The following is a 15,805-nucleotide window of genomic DNA, read 5'->3' on the forward strand; positions in this document are numbered from 1 at the left end:
CCCAGTGGCAAGAAAAACTCTGACTACATTGGCAGTATGAAAGAAACTGGAAGAAACAAACGTTTAAGAAATTTACAAGAATAGCTTGATTATGTGCCATTCTCTTCTCGTAGATTGGGAGTTCTTTGAGGGCAGGGACCATTTTTCCTGTTGCCTTTGGATCTCATTGGCATGGGGAGAATTTTACATGGCAGGACACATTCTGTTTCATGCAGTAGTTTCTTAGTGCTTTTTCTTCCCAGCTTACAGCTGTTCAGCCTGGGAATCTTGTTATATGTCTTGACGCGTATTCTCCGGCCTTTCACTGGGAAGATGGATTGCATACCTTCACAGAGTGTGCTTCCTGCTGCTCCAAGTTGGCAAAGAGGGATAAAAGGGAAATGATGGTCATTTTTGGAAGGATCAATAAGTGCCAATTTTTCTTTCCTATATAGGTGCTGCTTTTATATGACCCCCCTCCTAACCCCTGAGCAGATGTTTTATGGGGCATTGCTGGCTATGCTTTTGTTTTGAAAATTTTGAGACATTATTGAAAGAGGAGAAGGGTAGGGAAAAAAGCCCATAATTGATTCTAATATATATTTAATTTGGCAGAACTTGAGAGAGACTTGCTGGGATAAGGCGGGACACTTCTTTGATCTCCCAGACTTCTTATCGTGGAAGGCAACAGGTGTCACAGCACGGTATGTTAATTACAAGTTGGATTTTATTTTCGCTCATCCATTCTCGGGTGTCTGTATATATATTGCTTTCTTAACTCGCTTTGACTGGACGTACTATTTGCACATCTGCATGCGATTTTGCATACTTGAAACATCTTGAATCCATCTTCTACCTCCACTGCACATGCCCAAACACCATTGTTCCTATGAGGCCTGGAATGTGGGCATCCAAGGTGAGGACCATTCATTGCAATTGGACACATTTGAAGGCGATGTGAACAGTCCATCGTGAAATCTGGCTGTTTTTCCAGAGGCACGTTTTACATAGTGAATAAATGGGGGAAAAAATATTTTGGGGCCCCTAAAATTAAGGCAAGAGATATGTTTATTAAGGAAGCCGATTTATGTGGATGGGTGTGTTATGAACCTATTTTGCTTTTTCTATTAATGTAGCTGAATCACCGCAGCGTACAAGTATGTGGAAGTCAACGTTGTTTTTTAAATAAATTATGAATGTTATAAATAGGTATGTGCTACATGGCAGAGACAATTAAAAAATACTCATGAGTATGAAATTGTGGCTGCTATGATTAACAGTGGATGTGAGCATAGATATATATATGTGTGTGTGTGGGTATGTATGTATATATGTGTATATTCATATATCCTCATACATATATATATATTATACACACACATACGTAGACAGGTTGGGCATGCAGTCTCAAAGTATGCATGCCTGTTGTCATCCTGACCTCAGATTTCAGGGGATGCACTGGGGGGAGTAGCAGGCAGGGTGGAGTCTTCTCATTTTGAAAACGATATAGAATCTGTATTGAGCAAATCTGTGAGGAATGGGATCATTTCCAGAGGACAGATAAACCTATATAAATACACATATTTAGGGAGGCAGGTGTTACATCGTAAAATCAGCTCATTCAGAGAAGGCTAAATCTTCCTTCCCCATTTTCCTTTTTATTTAAACTCAGGAAGCTGGGAGTAGGAATGCCGTCTTCCTTGTGCTCTTTTTATCCGTCTCATTTTGTATGATTTGGACCTTTTCTTGTAGAGTGTTGATAAGAATGTGATAGTTAAGCAGCAACGGGCTTCCAGAAAGGAGATAGTAGAGGACATGTTTCACAAGCACGTCATTCTTCTTGTGGGTGATCCTCCCCTGCTACCAATGAAATGACCATTAGTCAAAGGTCTCAGGGTAGTGGGGATCCACATGTGTATACAGATGGCCGCAGCAAAGCATAGGTACTCTCCCCTGTCTGGGGGAGAAGGCTCCGGAGGAGTGGTCTGAGCTTTCCCCCAGAAGGTGCAATTAGTCATTGTTATACTGTTATCACCACTGGGGAGGCCAGTGTGTAGGTGAAGATCTCATCTTGGACATTCCTCTTTTGGTGTGACATTAATTGTCTGAAGTTATTTCTGGAAGGACTTTTCTCTAGGTTTTATCTGACCTTTGGGCAGTAGTGAAATAACATGTTTCCATCCTTTTAGCCAAAGGGACCTATTCGTCAAAGTGGTGCTAATAGTGTGGGTGGGTATCGGCAATACCCCATTGTCCTGCAAGCCTCGAGGACTCAAAAATAGAACTACAGTGTAGGAGGACCTGGCTTTTCTTGTCTTTTTCCTCGGGTGTTACTCAATTCAGGGCGTTGACTTCCTCCCTGGTTCTTTCTGATGGTGCTGGATAGTCTACACCCCCATTTCCGGGTGTCTGATGCCATCTGAAGATACCAAGGAGTGGACTTTCTGAAGCTAGCTCTGGCTCAGATAAATTTAAATGCGTTGGCATTTGTACCCACTGTGGTGTCACAATATGACCTCCAGCCCGCGACGCTGCCACACTGGAGTGTGTCATCTTGGGCATGTTCTTTGAATCTCGCTGTCTTTACCTGTAAAATGGGGATCATGATACCTACTTCATAAGCTTGTTTAGAGAGTCCTATTAAACCAGTTCTTTTCTAAACTAGGCTGGAATCAGCTGAAGTATTTATTCAAAGCACAGATCCCCAGGGCATCCAGTTTTAAGCCCAGGGAATGAGAATCTCCATGGGGTACCTGGGGATTTGTATGTTTAACAAGTGCCCCAGTGGTTATATGATCAGGTAATTGTAGACAATGTTACCTAACAGAATATGCCTGAAAGTAATGTGGGTCTCTCATCCTGACGTAATGGGAGACTTCCAATCCCTTTGAGGGATTGGAAGCATTTTAAAAGGAGACGTGAATTTGGTGAATTTAAAAATGGCGAGCTTCTGGTTGACCTCTAAGAACACACTTGGGGGCTTTTAGCCCTGCTCATGACAATCTCAACCCTTGAGGAAGCAGAAAACTTAATGCTCAGAAGTGATTCTTGACTGTCCACTCATTCCTGCCACTTGTTAAAAATTAGCTTTGACACTCATGACTCATTTTATTTTGATTAGTACAAACTTGCAATCCTTCTCCCCCTGCTCCTTGCACCTGTACTTGGGTACTCGTGAGCTCCTTCAGAGGCCACCCCTCCATGTACCCTCTCTTTTAGAGAAAAGCCTGTGGACCTTGGACACCAGGCTACCCAGTGTCTCTTGCAAAGATGGTTGGTTGCCCTCTCCCTGGCACACCTATTTCTTACATCTGTCTTTTCTCTCCTACTGTTTCCTTAGTCTCCATTTTTTTCTCCCTTTTCTATTTCTGCCTGCAGGATCAGGGTGAAACCAGTAACCCCTTTGGACTTTCTTGATTGTACAGTTGGATAATGACAGCACTCCATGGGTTTAGTGTACAGACAGAGTGGGGTAAGAGGAAAACTTGCAATGCAGTGCTGAGACCTTTTTTTGAAGGAATTAGCTATTTTATTTAGTTCCCTTTCTCTGTTGATTTTCTCAAGGAGTCTTTGCATTAAGTTTCTGGCATAGCGGAAAGAGGAAGTCCTCGTAATCAGACTGACCTGAGTTTAGTGTCTTCACTGTGTACTTTCTGCAAGAACCTGGAGGGATTACTTCGCCCCCTGAGCCTCTGGTCCTCATCTGGATATCCTCTCAGGGTTACTGAGGGGCTTAGAGTTACTGTGGATGAAAGGTGTGGCACACAGCATTTCAACAATGCCTGGTTCTTTTAATGAAAATCCCCATTGTCCTCTTGTCTAGAATAAGGAAGATGAGGGTCTGAAACTGAATATGCCAATGCCAAAAAAAACTTTGGGTAGTAAAATATGTGCTTGGCATCCTCTGGGCCAAAGAGAGGTTCAGATTTGGTGTTTATTTGGCTCTTACTGTGATTGTTTTGGGAGGCTTTGGGGAAATGAGTGCCAAAAAGGCTAGAGGGTGTTTTTTTTTTTCCCCTCCTTTTTTTCTTTTTATTATTCTAGTGGAGTCAAGGCTGAAAAGTGATTGGATTTCATCTTGTCTTAAAGCTTTCAGACTTGTTTTTGGCAGTGACAAATAAGAAGTACTCCTTCTCATCCTTCTATCTGTTTCTCTCTCCTCCCCTTCTCATGTTTCCCCCCACCTCCCCTTTAGTTATTTTTTTTATCCTCCAAAATATGGCAGCTATTCTGGTGTATCTGGGTCACTGAGAAAAATCACCACCTGGCCTGTGATTAATTTGTAATTCAGCTCTATTCTTTTTATTATTTTAATGAAAATAATGATTGCTGTTTTTGTTATTACCAGTAATAAAGGTAATTATCATCTATTGCATGCCTTCTCTTTATCTGTACTACACGTATTATCAACTGTGAACTCCCTTAGTACTGGAAACCATGGGTTAAAGCAGGTGGTGGTGTTACCATTTTGCAGTTTAAGAACTGAAGCTGAATGTTTTATTAATTTGCCACTTTCCAGGTGTTGAGTGGGTAACTGTCCAGAATTTTGCTAACATGAGAAATGGGAAGTCAGGAATTGAATAATAAAATTTGGTATAATCAGACAAAAACATTCACATATATAAGTCCTCACTCTAAAGAGATTTGAGGTGACTGGTAATAAAAGATAAAACAAGTGATAAATTTTTTTTAAAAAATCACAATGGAGTGAAAATATTTTAATAGAATAACTAAGATGAATATAAGAGCTTCATAGAAACTATTAGGTTCTTCATTATTACTGATAGGTTTGTTTCCAAGCTTCCTAGTGGCCAAAACAAAGATTAGAATATAGTCAAGATTAACTGCGTGAGCAGATAAGAACCTGGCTGCTGTTCAGGAGAAAGAGAACTTGCAAAACCCTTGAGTCTGAGAGAATTTTCTCATAGATTATCAAGGTTGGCAGCATTCTATAAATTATTTAAAAGTGTGTCCTTTTAAATTCAGTTATAATTTCAAATAGATGTTTTATGTTAAAACAGTTTTAGATTTACAGAAAAATTGTGATGACAGTAGAGTTTCTATGTACTTGGTACCCAGTTTCCCCTATTATTAACATCTTAAATTAGTGTGATGCATTTGTCACAATCGATGAACCAATATTGATATATTATTAAATTCCATACTTTATTCAAACTTCTTTAGTTTTTTTCTAATGAAAAAAACCTTTTTCTGTTCCAGGATTCTATCCAGGATACCATATACACTTAATCATGTCTCCTTAGGCTCTTCTTGGTTGTGACAGTTTCTCAACTTTGATGGCCTTGAGAGTTTTGAAGAGTACTGGTCATGTATTTTGTACCATGTCCCTCTATGGGAATTTTTCTGATTTTTTTCCTATGATGAGACTTAGGTAGTATATTTTTGGGAGGAAGACCATTCTGTGATGAGTACCATTCTCATATCACATCGAGGGTGCATAGGATCAGTACAACTTGTTGTTGACCTTGATCAGCTGGCTGAGGTACTGTATGTCGGGCGTCTCCACTGTAAAGTTACTCCTCTTCCCCTTCTATATCATACCCTTTGGAAGGGAGTCATTATTCACAGCCCACACTTAAAGAATAGGAAGTTATGCTTGACCTTCTTGTGGGCAGAGTATCTACATACATGATTTTGAATTATTTTGTATGAGAGATTTGTCTATTCTCAACCCATTTATACTGCTTTGGACTAAACGAAATTGATGACCAGGTTCCTTGGGTACAAGAGACACTTTGTTAAATTTTCTTAAGAAGTTACATGTTAGAATTTCTGAGTCGTTTCTATGACATACGGAAAAACAGGGCTGAATATCTAGAATCTCAGTTTTATTTTCCCTCTTATTTCTTTATATGATATATTTTCCCTTCCCTCTTTTCTTCACTACAATGTCCAATTCTGTGTAAGTAGTCAGTAAATATCCTATCTTCTATGTTAAAGAGATGCATTTATGTTTTTTAGAAACTGTAATCCCTTTTAAAATAGGAACTATTTTCCTGGTTTGTATGGTTCTCTATGTTTTGGGTTTATAAAGGATATTGTTGTACTATTATTTTTCTCATGGTTATTGGCTCTCATGTGAGAAGATTATTTATTGTTGGGTTATTGATCCAGGTCTGTAGTTATTTTCCAAATATAATCTCCAGGATCTCAAAAATAACTTTATTTAGCCTCTTATTTTACTTTTTTTAATTTTTTAAATTATAAATCTACTTTGTGCAACTTATTTTATACGTAATATATTACTATATTTTCCATATCAATAAATATTATCTGAAAATAAATTTTTGATACCTGTATAATATTCTATCCTATGACAGTATAATATGTCTGTGTCAATTTAGCCAAGTTTTTAGACTTAAAATGGTATCTTATTTTAATTTGCATTTCTGATTATTAAATGCAATTTTTCTTATATTCATCAATCACTTATTTATGTTAATGTCAATTTCAAATTATGTCAATTAGTATTTCATATATCAATTACCTATTTATGTCAATTACTAATATTTATATTGGATTTCAGTGTTTCCTTAAATATTGGCAAGCTCTCACTTTTTGATGTTGTTTTAGTATTTTCCCCAGTGTTTTGAAAAAATTTCAAACCTACAGAAAAGTTGAGAGAATGGTGTATTGAACCCCATATCTTTCACCGCCATTTATCAGTTATTAATATTTTGTTACAGTGTGTGTTCTCAAGTGCTCTGTCTCTGACAGGCATATATGTGTTGGTTTTGCTGTACCGTTTGTAAATGGATGTCAGCTATTGCATCCGTACCTCTTCAGTTCTGCAATGTGATCACCCCAGAGCATGACATTCTCTTATATAACCACAGTGCCATTATCACACTTAGGACAATTAACTGTAATCTTCATCATTTAAACCCCTAGCAGATATCCCTGTTGTTGAGGATTCAAAGTGCTACTGACTTTTCCTTGCCTTTGGAGTTCTGACTGATAGCGACCTTATACCGTGTTTCCCTGAAAATGTTCGACCTAGCTGGACAATGAGTCTTTTGGAGCAAAAATTAATATAAGACCCAGTATTGTACTGTATTCTATTCTGTTACAATATGCTATACTACACTACATTACATTATATTATATTGTAATTTATATTATATTACAGTAAAATAAGACCGGGTCCTATATTAATTTTTGCTCCAAAGACACATTAGAGCTGATTGTCCGGCTAGGTCTTATTTTCGGGGAAACACGGTACACAGCACATTAACTAAATGAAGAATAAATTACCTCATTATATTAGAAAGTACTCTGTAATCTCCAATGTACTCATGTAGAACTTCTGGTATACTGGATGGATAATAACAGCTCAGAAGTGAGGCTAAACCAGCACCTGCATATTCAGGTATATATATACATATATGTGTAGATACGTCAACCAGATCTCAAGTCCAGTAGCTGAGTCAGTCACATGAATGCAGAGCCTGCCCAGGTGTGCTTACCTGAAGCCAAGGCATGCTGGTTGCACGTGGGCGTAGGTAGTGAAGGAGTGGGTTTGATGTTCTAGGCCTCACTTATCATCTTATCTTGAACACGGTGATCCTTAAAATGTGGCTTAATGTATTCCAGTCTCTCTATCTGATGATTTCCTTCTTTGGAGAAAATTCAGTAAGGGGCTGAGGGTGCAAAGTCAGCTGTGCTTCCTCTGGTGCTGCTCTAAGTGGAGAGAGAGAGGGGCTGCAGTCTCATCCTCCTTGGGTCAAAGCAGCAGTGTGGGGAGAAGGAGGGAGAAAATCCCACTGTAATGTCTGTCTTTGGTGACACACCTGTGGTCCACATTGCTTCCTCAGTTCTTGGCCACCTGCCTGCCTTTCTTAGTTGCGTATTTGAAATAAGACTTGATTTAAAAAAACAAACAACAAAAAGATAGCTTTATTGAGATATAGTTCACATACATACAATGTACCCATTTAAAGTGTAAAGTTCAATGATTTTGATGTATTACATTAATTTTTATGAATTGTTATATATCTCTCTATAAATCTATATATAGTATAAAATTTACCAATTTAAATTCTATGTATCTATATATAGTATAAAGTTTACCATTTTGACCATTGTTAAATGTACAGTTCAGTGGCACTAATTACATTCACAATATTGAACAACCATTACCACGAGCTATTTTCAAAACTTACTCTTCATCCCAAACAGAAACTCTGTAAACATTAAGCAATACTTCCCAATTCTTCCCTTCCCCCAGCCCCTGTTAACCTCCAATCTTTCTACTACCAAGAATTGTACAATGTACTCTATGAATTTGCCTATTCTAGATACCTTGTCTAAATAGAATCATCTTGTATGTGTTCTTTTATGTCTGGCTTATTTCACTTAGTATAATGTTTTCAAGATTCTTTCTGTTGTGGCATGTGTCAGTATTGCCTTCCTTTTTATGGCTGAATACTACTCCATTGTGTTTATATACTACATTTTGCTTTTCCATTCCCCTGTTGATGGACTCATATTGGCTCCTTGGGTTGTTTCTTCCTTTTGGCTATTGTGAATAACGCTGTAATGAATGTTGATGTATAATTATCTGTTTCAGTCTCTGCTTTCCATTCCATGTCTAGGAGTAGAATAGCTGGGTCATACGGTAGCTCTATGTTTAGCTTTCTGAGGAACCACCAAAATTTTCCACAGTGGCTGCGCAGTTTTACATTCCCACCGGCAATGTATGAAGGTTCCGTTTTCTCCACATCCTCACCAACACTTATTTTCCTATTTAAAAAAATTATTGTCATCCTTGTAGTTGTAAAGTAGATTCTCAGTGTGGTTTTGGCATACAAAATTATGGCATACAAAAATTCAGATATGAATTGTATTCCATAATATTTTAATGTTAGAAAACTATCAAATCAAAATAAAATTGATTGAATTTAGGTCATCATAAAGGTAGCACTTTTGACCAAACCTTGGTTGAAACTTGATAGGGATTCCCCAAGTAGTGGGAAAACAAAGTGGGAATCAAAGAGTTCTGAAAAAAAAACAACAACATAGTTATTCCTATGAGTAAATTAAAGTTACTTGATTTGCATTGTTTTATGATTGTACTGAAGGATAATTTCTCAGAACAATGATACAAAACAGTTCTTCTAGGTTCTAGGAAGGATGATTCAGTCATCCTCTCACATCAGCTTATTTTTTAGGACATTTAATAGTGCTGAGAAATAGCATATAAATATTAGATTTCCATTACCCTTATTTTTGGGAGAGAAGAGTACTTTCACTCTCTATAGAAGAAATACGGTCTTTATCTCTTCACTGATGAATAATAAAAATCATAGAAAATTCCAAACAACAGTGGCTTAAACACAGAACAGTTCCTTCTCTTCTGTAAATGAATCTAGATATATGGAGTCTTGGGTTACTTTGCCACTTGCCTAGCTCTTTTGACATTTTAATGTCCCCATCTAAAGCCCTGACTTCCATTCTCAAGGTCACGTCATGGTCCAAGATAGTTGCTAGAGTGTTGTCAAGTCCACATTTCATGTAGCAAGCAGAAGGAAGGTGGGGAGTTCATAAAAAGGCTGTGCAGCACATCTGTCAGCCTTCTTTAAACGACATTCTTAGAACATCTGCATAATGCTTTTGCTTTCATATCACTGGCCGACACTTAGGTTTATGATCCTACCTCGCTAGAATGGAGACTGGGTAGAGTAGGCTTTTAGCTGAATACGTTGCTACCTGAAACCCTAAAATTGGGTTTGTCTTACTGCTAAATAACAAATGGAGAATTAATATCAGGCAGGTAAACACACAATCTTTTCAGTAAATTACATTTAATAATATCCCAGTTACTAATTTATTATCCTTTTATGATAATAACAAGGAGAAAATGAGGGAGGTGGAGGTCATGGAGGAGGTATGGATAGTTTGAAGCAACTGTAGCTCACAATTTCTATCATTCATTCACTCACTCATTCACTTATTCCGTGTGTGTAGCGAGAGAGAGTACAAGAGAGGATCTAAGAGGTATCCTCTCTCTAATCTAGCAATAGTTGGTACACATTTATGTAACTATTCAAATTCATGTAAGGTCTGGAGCCAAAGTGTTACCGTTTCTTTTAGCAGCTGGGTGGATTTGGGCAAGTCCTTTTATCCCTCTCAATCCCAGTTTCCTGTCCCGATTGAAGGAGGACAAAAACGACCTGGGTTTGCTCCGAGGAGAAAATGAAGCACCATGGGTAAAACCTCTAACCTGTTTTTGCTACATAGTAGTGCACAGGAAGTTCTACTTCCATATATCTTTCCCTTCAGTTTTTAGTTTTTATTTATTTGTATTTTTAAATGTTAAGGTGAATCTACATTTAGTTAAGCAGCTTGCAAGTGGGGTATGGAGGATGGGCCATTTAGCAACCAAATCACCCAATTGACACCTGTTCTCCCTTGTTTGGGGGTTTTGTCTTGGTTTCCTGTGGATGTGATCAGGGTCCAGTGAGTCATAGAGTGTGAGTGTCACCAAAGGTCTCAGAGCTATTGTGGGTGTGAAGAATTGGTAGGTGCCAGGAGATGGCACGCTGGTCAGTATTCAGAGACTGGGGAGGGCAGGAGAAAATGTAATATGCTGGGCCAATCAGGGGGCAGGCGGGGGGATGGTGTTAGTGTCCTGTCCAGGCTTCTCATCTATGGGTATCAGAAGCATCAAAATCAAGGCACAAATTCTCCAGGACTGAATCAAGGCCCAGATCCTCCTGCTACCCTACACTAAAGCTTTAGTATCAGATCACTGACTGTCCTTCTTTGTCTGCTACGTTGAGGCAAACTCTGAGGAAGGTTGAAGTTTCTTCTTTCACTTTTCACCAATAAAGCAAACCTGGATAGAAAAGATTAAGAAACCCCACCTTTGTCATTTGGGGCAAAGGAGGTAAAAATGTGTGACCTCGGGTAGTTCTGATGTGCACTCGTCATTAAGAAAGACTGGTCTGAATTTGCTCAATTTCTGTTGTTTATTTATTTTTTTTAGATTTCTGCTGTGTACATCTAGACATGAATTTTGTATGCCTGAAAGATGATAGTCAGTGTGACTGTAATTTTCCAACTGAGCAGCAATATAACTTTTCCTTTAGTTAACAATGTTCTCTGAGACCTTGAATCACTTTTAGAATGTAATCTCATTTGTTCTTTCTGTATGGTAGAGCAGCATGCTCTCTGAGTATGATTCCTCACTTACAAATAGTATGGTGGTATATTCTCTGCTGAACATATTTTGAAATTATAAAACTGCTAAAAAAAAAAAAAAAAAAGTTAGGGAAATCTCATTTTCCAGATGACAGAACTGAATGCCGGAAGGGTCTCACTTTGAGGGTAAAACTAGTGGGTAGAGTAGGAGTTAGATTTTCAGGGGGACATCCCCACGTCATACATCGTGTAGGGGTTCTTTCCCTGACCTGAGAAGGCCTCCCTTAGGGTGGGCAGGGCATCTCAGTCTTTGTGGACTCGCAGATGAGTTTCCTGTGCAGGGTGGCTGCCTCTATGGGTGAATTCTTTTTTGAACTTTCCTTTTTGGGCCTTTTGAATATGTTGTACCTGTGTGATGCTGAGTAGCCTCTGAGTTTCAGTCAACCTGATTAAAAACATCAGCATTCAGTCTTGGAACCCATGATCCTGGAAGGGCTGTAGGGGTTGGCAGTGCTCAGGACCTTCATCATAAGATACATGAGGGGGCGTGGCTTGAAACTTGGAAGCCGTGACTCTGGTCCAGCCAGGTGGCCTGTGGGCCCCGGACACTCAGTTTCTACATCTACACAATTTGCTGGTTGGATTAGGTGATCCATTTAGCCCCTCAGGGACTAAAGTTCTAAGTCTGTCAGATGTTGATGGTGTTGACCAAACTCTCTTTTTGGATTCTTTCTTAAAACTCATTCTTTCGAAAAAATATTACTAAAGTCTAACATTAAAATTCAGTTCTTTGGGATATAATTTGGTGTTAAAATGCTGTACCCTTTTCTTGTCTTCTTCTTCCCCCCCTTCTTCTATTTAGTTTTTGTTTTTTTTTTAACATACCTTCTTTTTTTCTTGTTTTGTTCATTTTCCTTTCTTCTCTCTAAACTATTGTCAAGGGCCTTTGAAGAGAATTCTTAAATGTTATTAAGAAATTGCAGTCAAGGAGCCCTTTGTTCCCAAGTCATTTAGAAGATTGCTTTTCCTTTTGTTAAATACAAAAAATTGTCATCCTGTATCGTTAAAATGTGCCCAAAACCGCATTCACCAATAAAAACTGTCAGCTCTCATTATTGCCCAGATATTATTCTTTTCAAAAGCTAAGCGCTCTCCCCAGGCTTTCCAAACAGTCTTCGGCTCATTCATCTTCCTGGTTTCGTTACATTTTGAACCTCTCTGGGTCTATATAGGGTGGCAGCCTGTCTTTTAAAAATTAATGAGTTCCAAATGCCATTCAAACCTATTTCCGCTCTCAAGCTCCTGCTCCCCTCTCCAGTCCTGCCTATTAGAGTCTTATATTCTGTATAAATACTGAGCTGGAGATAGTTTCTAAAGAAGTGTTTGGACTTTTAATTAACACTGACAGCCTGTCTACTTGGGATTTTGCTCTGCTGTCTCCATGGAAAAGTCAGGCAGGTCAGTATGGAGAGGGGAGGGAGCCGGTGCCGTGGATATGTTCCTGGCGGCTGGCCCTAGAGACACTGAACTTGGAGCCAACCATGAAGTCATTTTGAATTTAAGGAGTCTTGCTAATCCAAGGCAATGTGTCTTAATTTGACAAAGTAAAGGCTGCCCGATAAGCAACCCTAACTATAAGTTCTGTGAAACTGGGGATGTTTGTAAGTTTAGATTGTGCTAGAGAAATGTGGTGATGTGGAAGAATGGGCTCATTTTCTTCTGTTTACTCCCTTCCCCATCCCATCCCCCTCTCTCCTCTTCTCTCTCTCCCTTACTTACTTTGGCCCAATTCAGCCCTGCAGTCTGGCCTCTGCAGTGGCTTGATGTGAAATTTGAGAAACATATGTAGTTTTCTATTTCAGGAAAATGATCTCAGGGATTGAATGTGGTGGTTTTTTTTCTTTTCTTTTTTTTTTTCTTTTGGCTGTTAAGCTCTGATCTTGCCCAGTGTGGTTTTTTTGATGATGGGAAAGAGTCTTCGAAGTGCTTTTTATCAGAATTTCATGTAATAATCCTTAAGGCTTGGTTTCTTCAGTTGGGCCCCTCCACCCCCTGCCCGGCTCAGGACACAATGTCATCTATTCTGTCAACAGTGGGAAGAAGTGCACATTGTTCCTATTACAATCAATGCATTGCTGTTGGCACACACACATACAAAAATGGCCACTGTGTCCATCCTTCACAAAAGCTATTTTAAATGTAGTTTGGTGGAGGACCAGGGATCTGCATACTGTTGCCCATAAAGGAAAAATGATCCTTGGGGGAGAAGTCTGCCTTTGTTTTGCCTTGGAAGGGCCAGTATTCTTTATTAATGGAGGTGAGTGCCAACAGTGGGCCCAGCGCCCTGGAAACCAAGCTTCATGGATCCCGCCATGCAAAGGATCTGTAGACCAGCATCTCTGTGGCCTGTTGTGAGAAGGGCTGAGCAGGGTGGGCTGGGGGGAGTAAGCCAGGGTGAGACTGGCGTAGGCACTGGCTGAGAGTTGGGGAGGCAGGAGTTGAACCATAGTATTCTCAGTGAGGTCCGACCTGCCCCATATCTGAGCGTCTGTGGTGGAATGAGATGTGGCTCCAACCTCTAGGAGCTTCTCGTTCATGGTGGAGAAAGGCTCCTTGAGCTGTGCCTTATCCTCTAGACATGAGCTTCTGGTAGGTAGTAGCATGTGTGTTTTTGTCTTTGTATCTGGGGGAGTGCTTGCTGAATTCATGAGAGAATGATGTGCTCTGGTGGAGTCCTCACGGGATATGCTGGGAGTACAGAGAAGAGACTTACTTACCCACCCCAGAGGTGGGGTGGGGTAAGGGAAAAGAAGAAGGAGAAAACACGGGAAAGGCATCGCCACAGGGAAGAGAGCTGACATTTCTTACAGTGTGTCTTTTTTACAGGTGAGGAAACCAAGGCTCAGTGAGCTCAAGGAACATTTTCAAGGGCACACAGCTACTAAGGAGCAGAGGTTGGACCTGAACCTGCGATTGCGTGTCTCCAAAGCCATGTCGCTTGCTGTGGCCCATGTTCCAGCAGGGGGAGTGGGTGGTAACCCTGGTTCTTCTCCCACTGCGCTCATCTCCATCTCCTGGTTCTTCTCCCACTGCGCTCATCTCCATCTCCTGGTTCTTCTCCCACTGCGCTCATCTCCATCTCCTGGTTCTTCTCCCACTGCGCTCATCTCCATCTCCTGGTTCTTCTCCCACTGCGCTCATCTCCATCTCCTGGTTCTTCTCCCACTGCGCTCATCTCCATCTCCTGGTTCTTCTCCCACTGCGCTCATCTCCATCTCCTGGTTCTTCTCCCACTGCGCTCATCTCCATCTCCTGGTTCTTCTCCCACTGCGCTCATCTCCATCTCCTGGTTCTTCTCCCACTGCGCTCATCTCCATCTCCTGGTTCTTCTCCCACTGCGCTCATCTCCATCTCCTGGTTCTTCTCCCACTGCGCTCATCTCCATCTCCTGGTTCTTCTCCCACTGCGCTCATCTCCATCTCCTGGTTCTTCTCCCACTGCGCTCCTCTCCATCTCCTGGTTCTTCTCCCACTGCGCTCATCTCCATCTCCTGGTTCTTCTCCCACTGCGCTCATCTCCATCTCCTGGTTCTTCTCCCACTGCGCTCATCTCCATCTCCTTTTTTTTTGTCCTATAGGTGAACTGACTGTCTCCCTCTGGCCCTGAGATCTGGCCTTTGTCTGAAAAGTTTGGAAAAGATTGAGTCTTTTAGGCAGTGGCTGAGGTGGGCTTCCCATAAAGTGAACGCAGTGAAGCTTAAGCTTCAGGGCCCTTCACTTGCGTGGGCCCTTGTGAGGGCTGGTAGTTGGGCGTTGTAGAATGTTCCAGCTGGCGGGGAGGCTGCACTCAGGATGCATTTCTGTGGAGGAGTTTCTGATTTCAGAAAAAAAGGGACCTAAATCTCCAAAGCTTCAATTATTTGTTTTAGCTTTTCCCTTATTGTAAATATTCATTCTTGCACCTGATATTGTGTTGATAGTTTTGTATTTCTTTTCTCAAATAGTCCCACCTAGAAAAGCTTCAAATCCTGGATGTGCCTTGGGAAGTGGTGTGAAAGCCTCCTTCATGGAGGAAGGCATGAGAATTCAAGGAGCAGTGGTTGAGTTTGTGCTCTGGGATAACATGCCAGCTTTGGGACTTAACTGTGTGACCTTGAGCAAGCGATTTACCTTTTTGACACGTCCTTTTCTTCATTGGTGCCTCACGGGCTTCTTGCGGGGATTGAAAGAGTTGAATCCCCATCAAGTTTGTAGTCGACCATGCTGAGGTCACAATAGACATTAGCTGCCCAAGGTGCTATGGTTATTACTTGTCACTAGTATGTGAGACCCACGTAGATGGAGCTTAATACCACTGTCTGCCATGAAAACATTGCCTTGTACCGGGACGACGTTAGACTTACATTACAAAACCCAGACTATGACTTTGTGCATTTATTTCCTTACCATCTTTAACCATCACCCAAATGGCTTCAAATAAAGTTTATTATATGGAAAACGGGTGATTTTTTTCACAGAACTGAGATGTGAGCTGTCTCGATCTCCTGCCACTCTTCATGGCTCACTGACGTTACAGCCACGTCAGACATCTTGCTGATCTCTGTGCAAGCCAGCCCTTTCCATGTCTCTTGTCTTTGCACACTCTGTTCCCTCTCTCTAGAATA

At 40.5% G+C, this 15,805-nt stretch overlaps 1 protein-coding gene across 7 annotated transcripts in view; it reads left to right on the forward strand.

Moving 5' to 3' along the window:
* The window catches only part of FGGY (FGGY carbohydrate kinase domain containing), a 393,115-nt gene that overhangs the window by 70,237 nt on the left and 307,073 nt on the right, over positions 1 to 15,805 (forward strand). For all 7 annotated transcript variants that reach the window (XM_033115796.1, XM_033115797.1, XM_033115798.1 and 4 more), the window contains one exon: positions 595 to 683. In XM_033115796.1, the coding sequence (XP_032971687.1) occupies positions 595 to 683 (89 nt within the window). The remainder of the gene's footprint in view (positions 1 to 594; positions 684 to 15,805) is intronic.

The sequence above is a fragment of the Rhinolophus ferrumequinum genome, chromosome 9, assembly GCF_004115265.2.
Source record: "Rhinolophus ferrumequinum isolate MPI-CBG mRhiFer1 chromosome 9, mRhiFer1_v1.p, whole genome shotgun sequence".
Lineage (NCBI taxonomy): Eukaryota > Metazoa > Chordata > Mammalia > Chiroptera > Rhinolophidae > Rhinolophus > Rhinolophus ferrumequinum.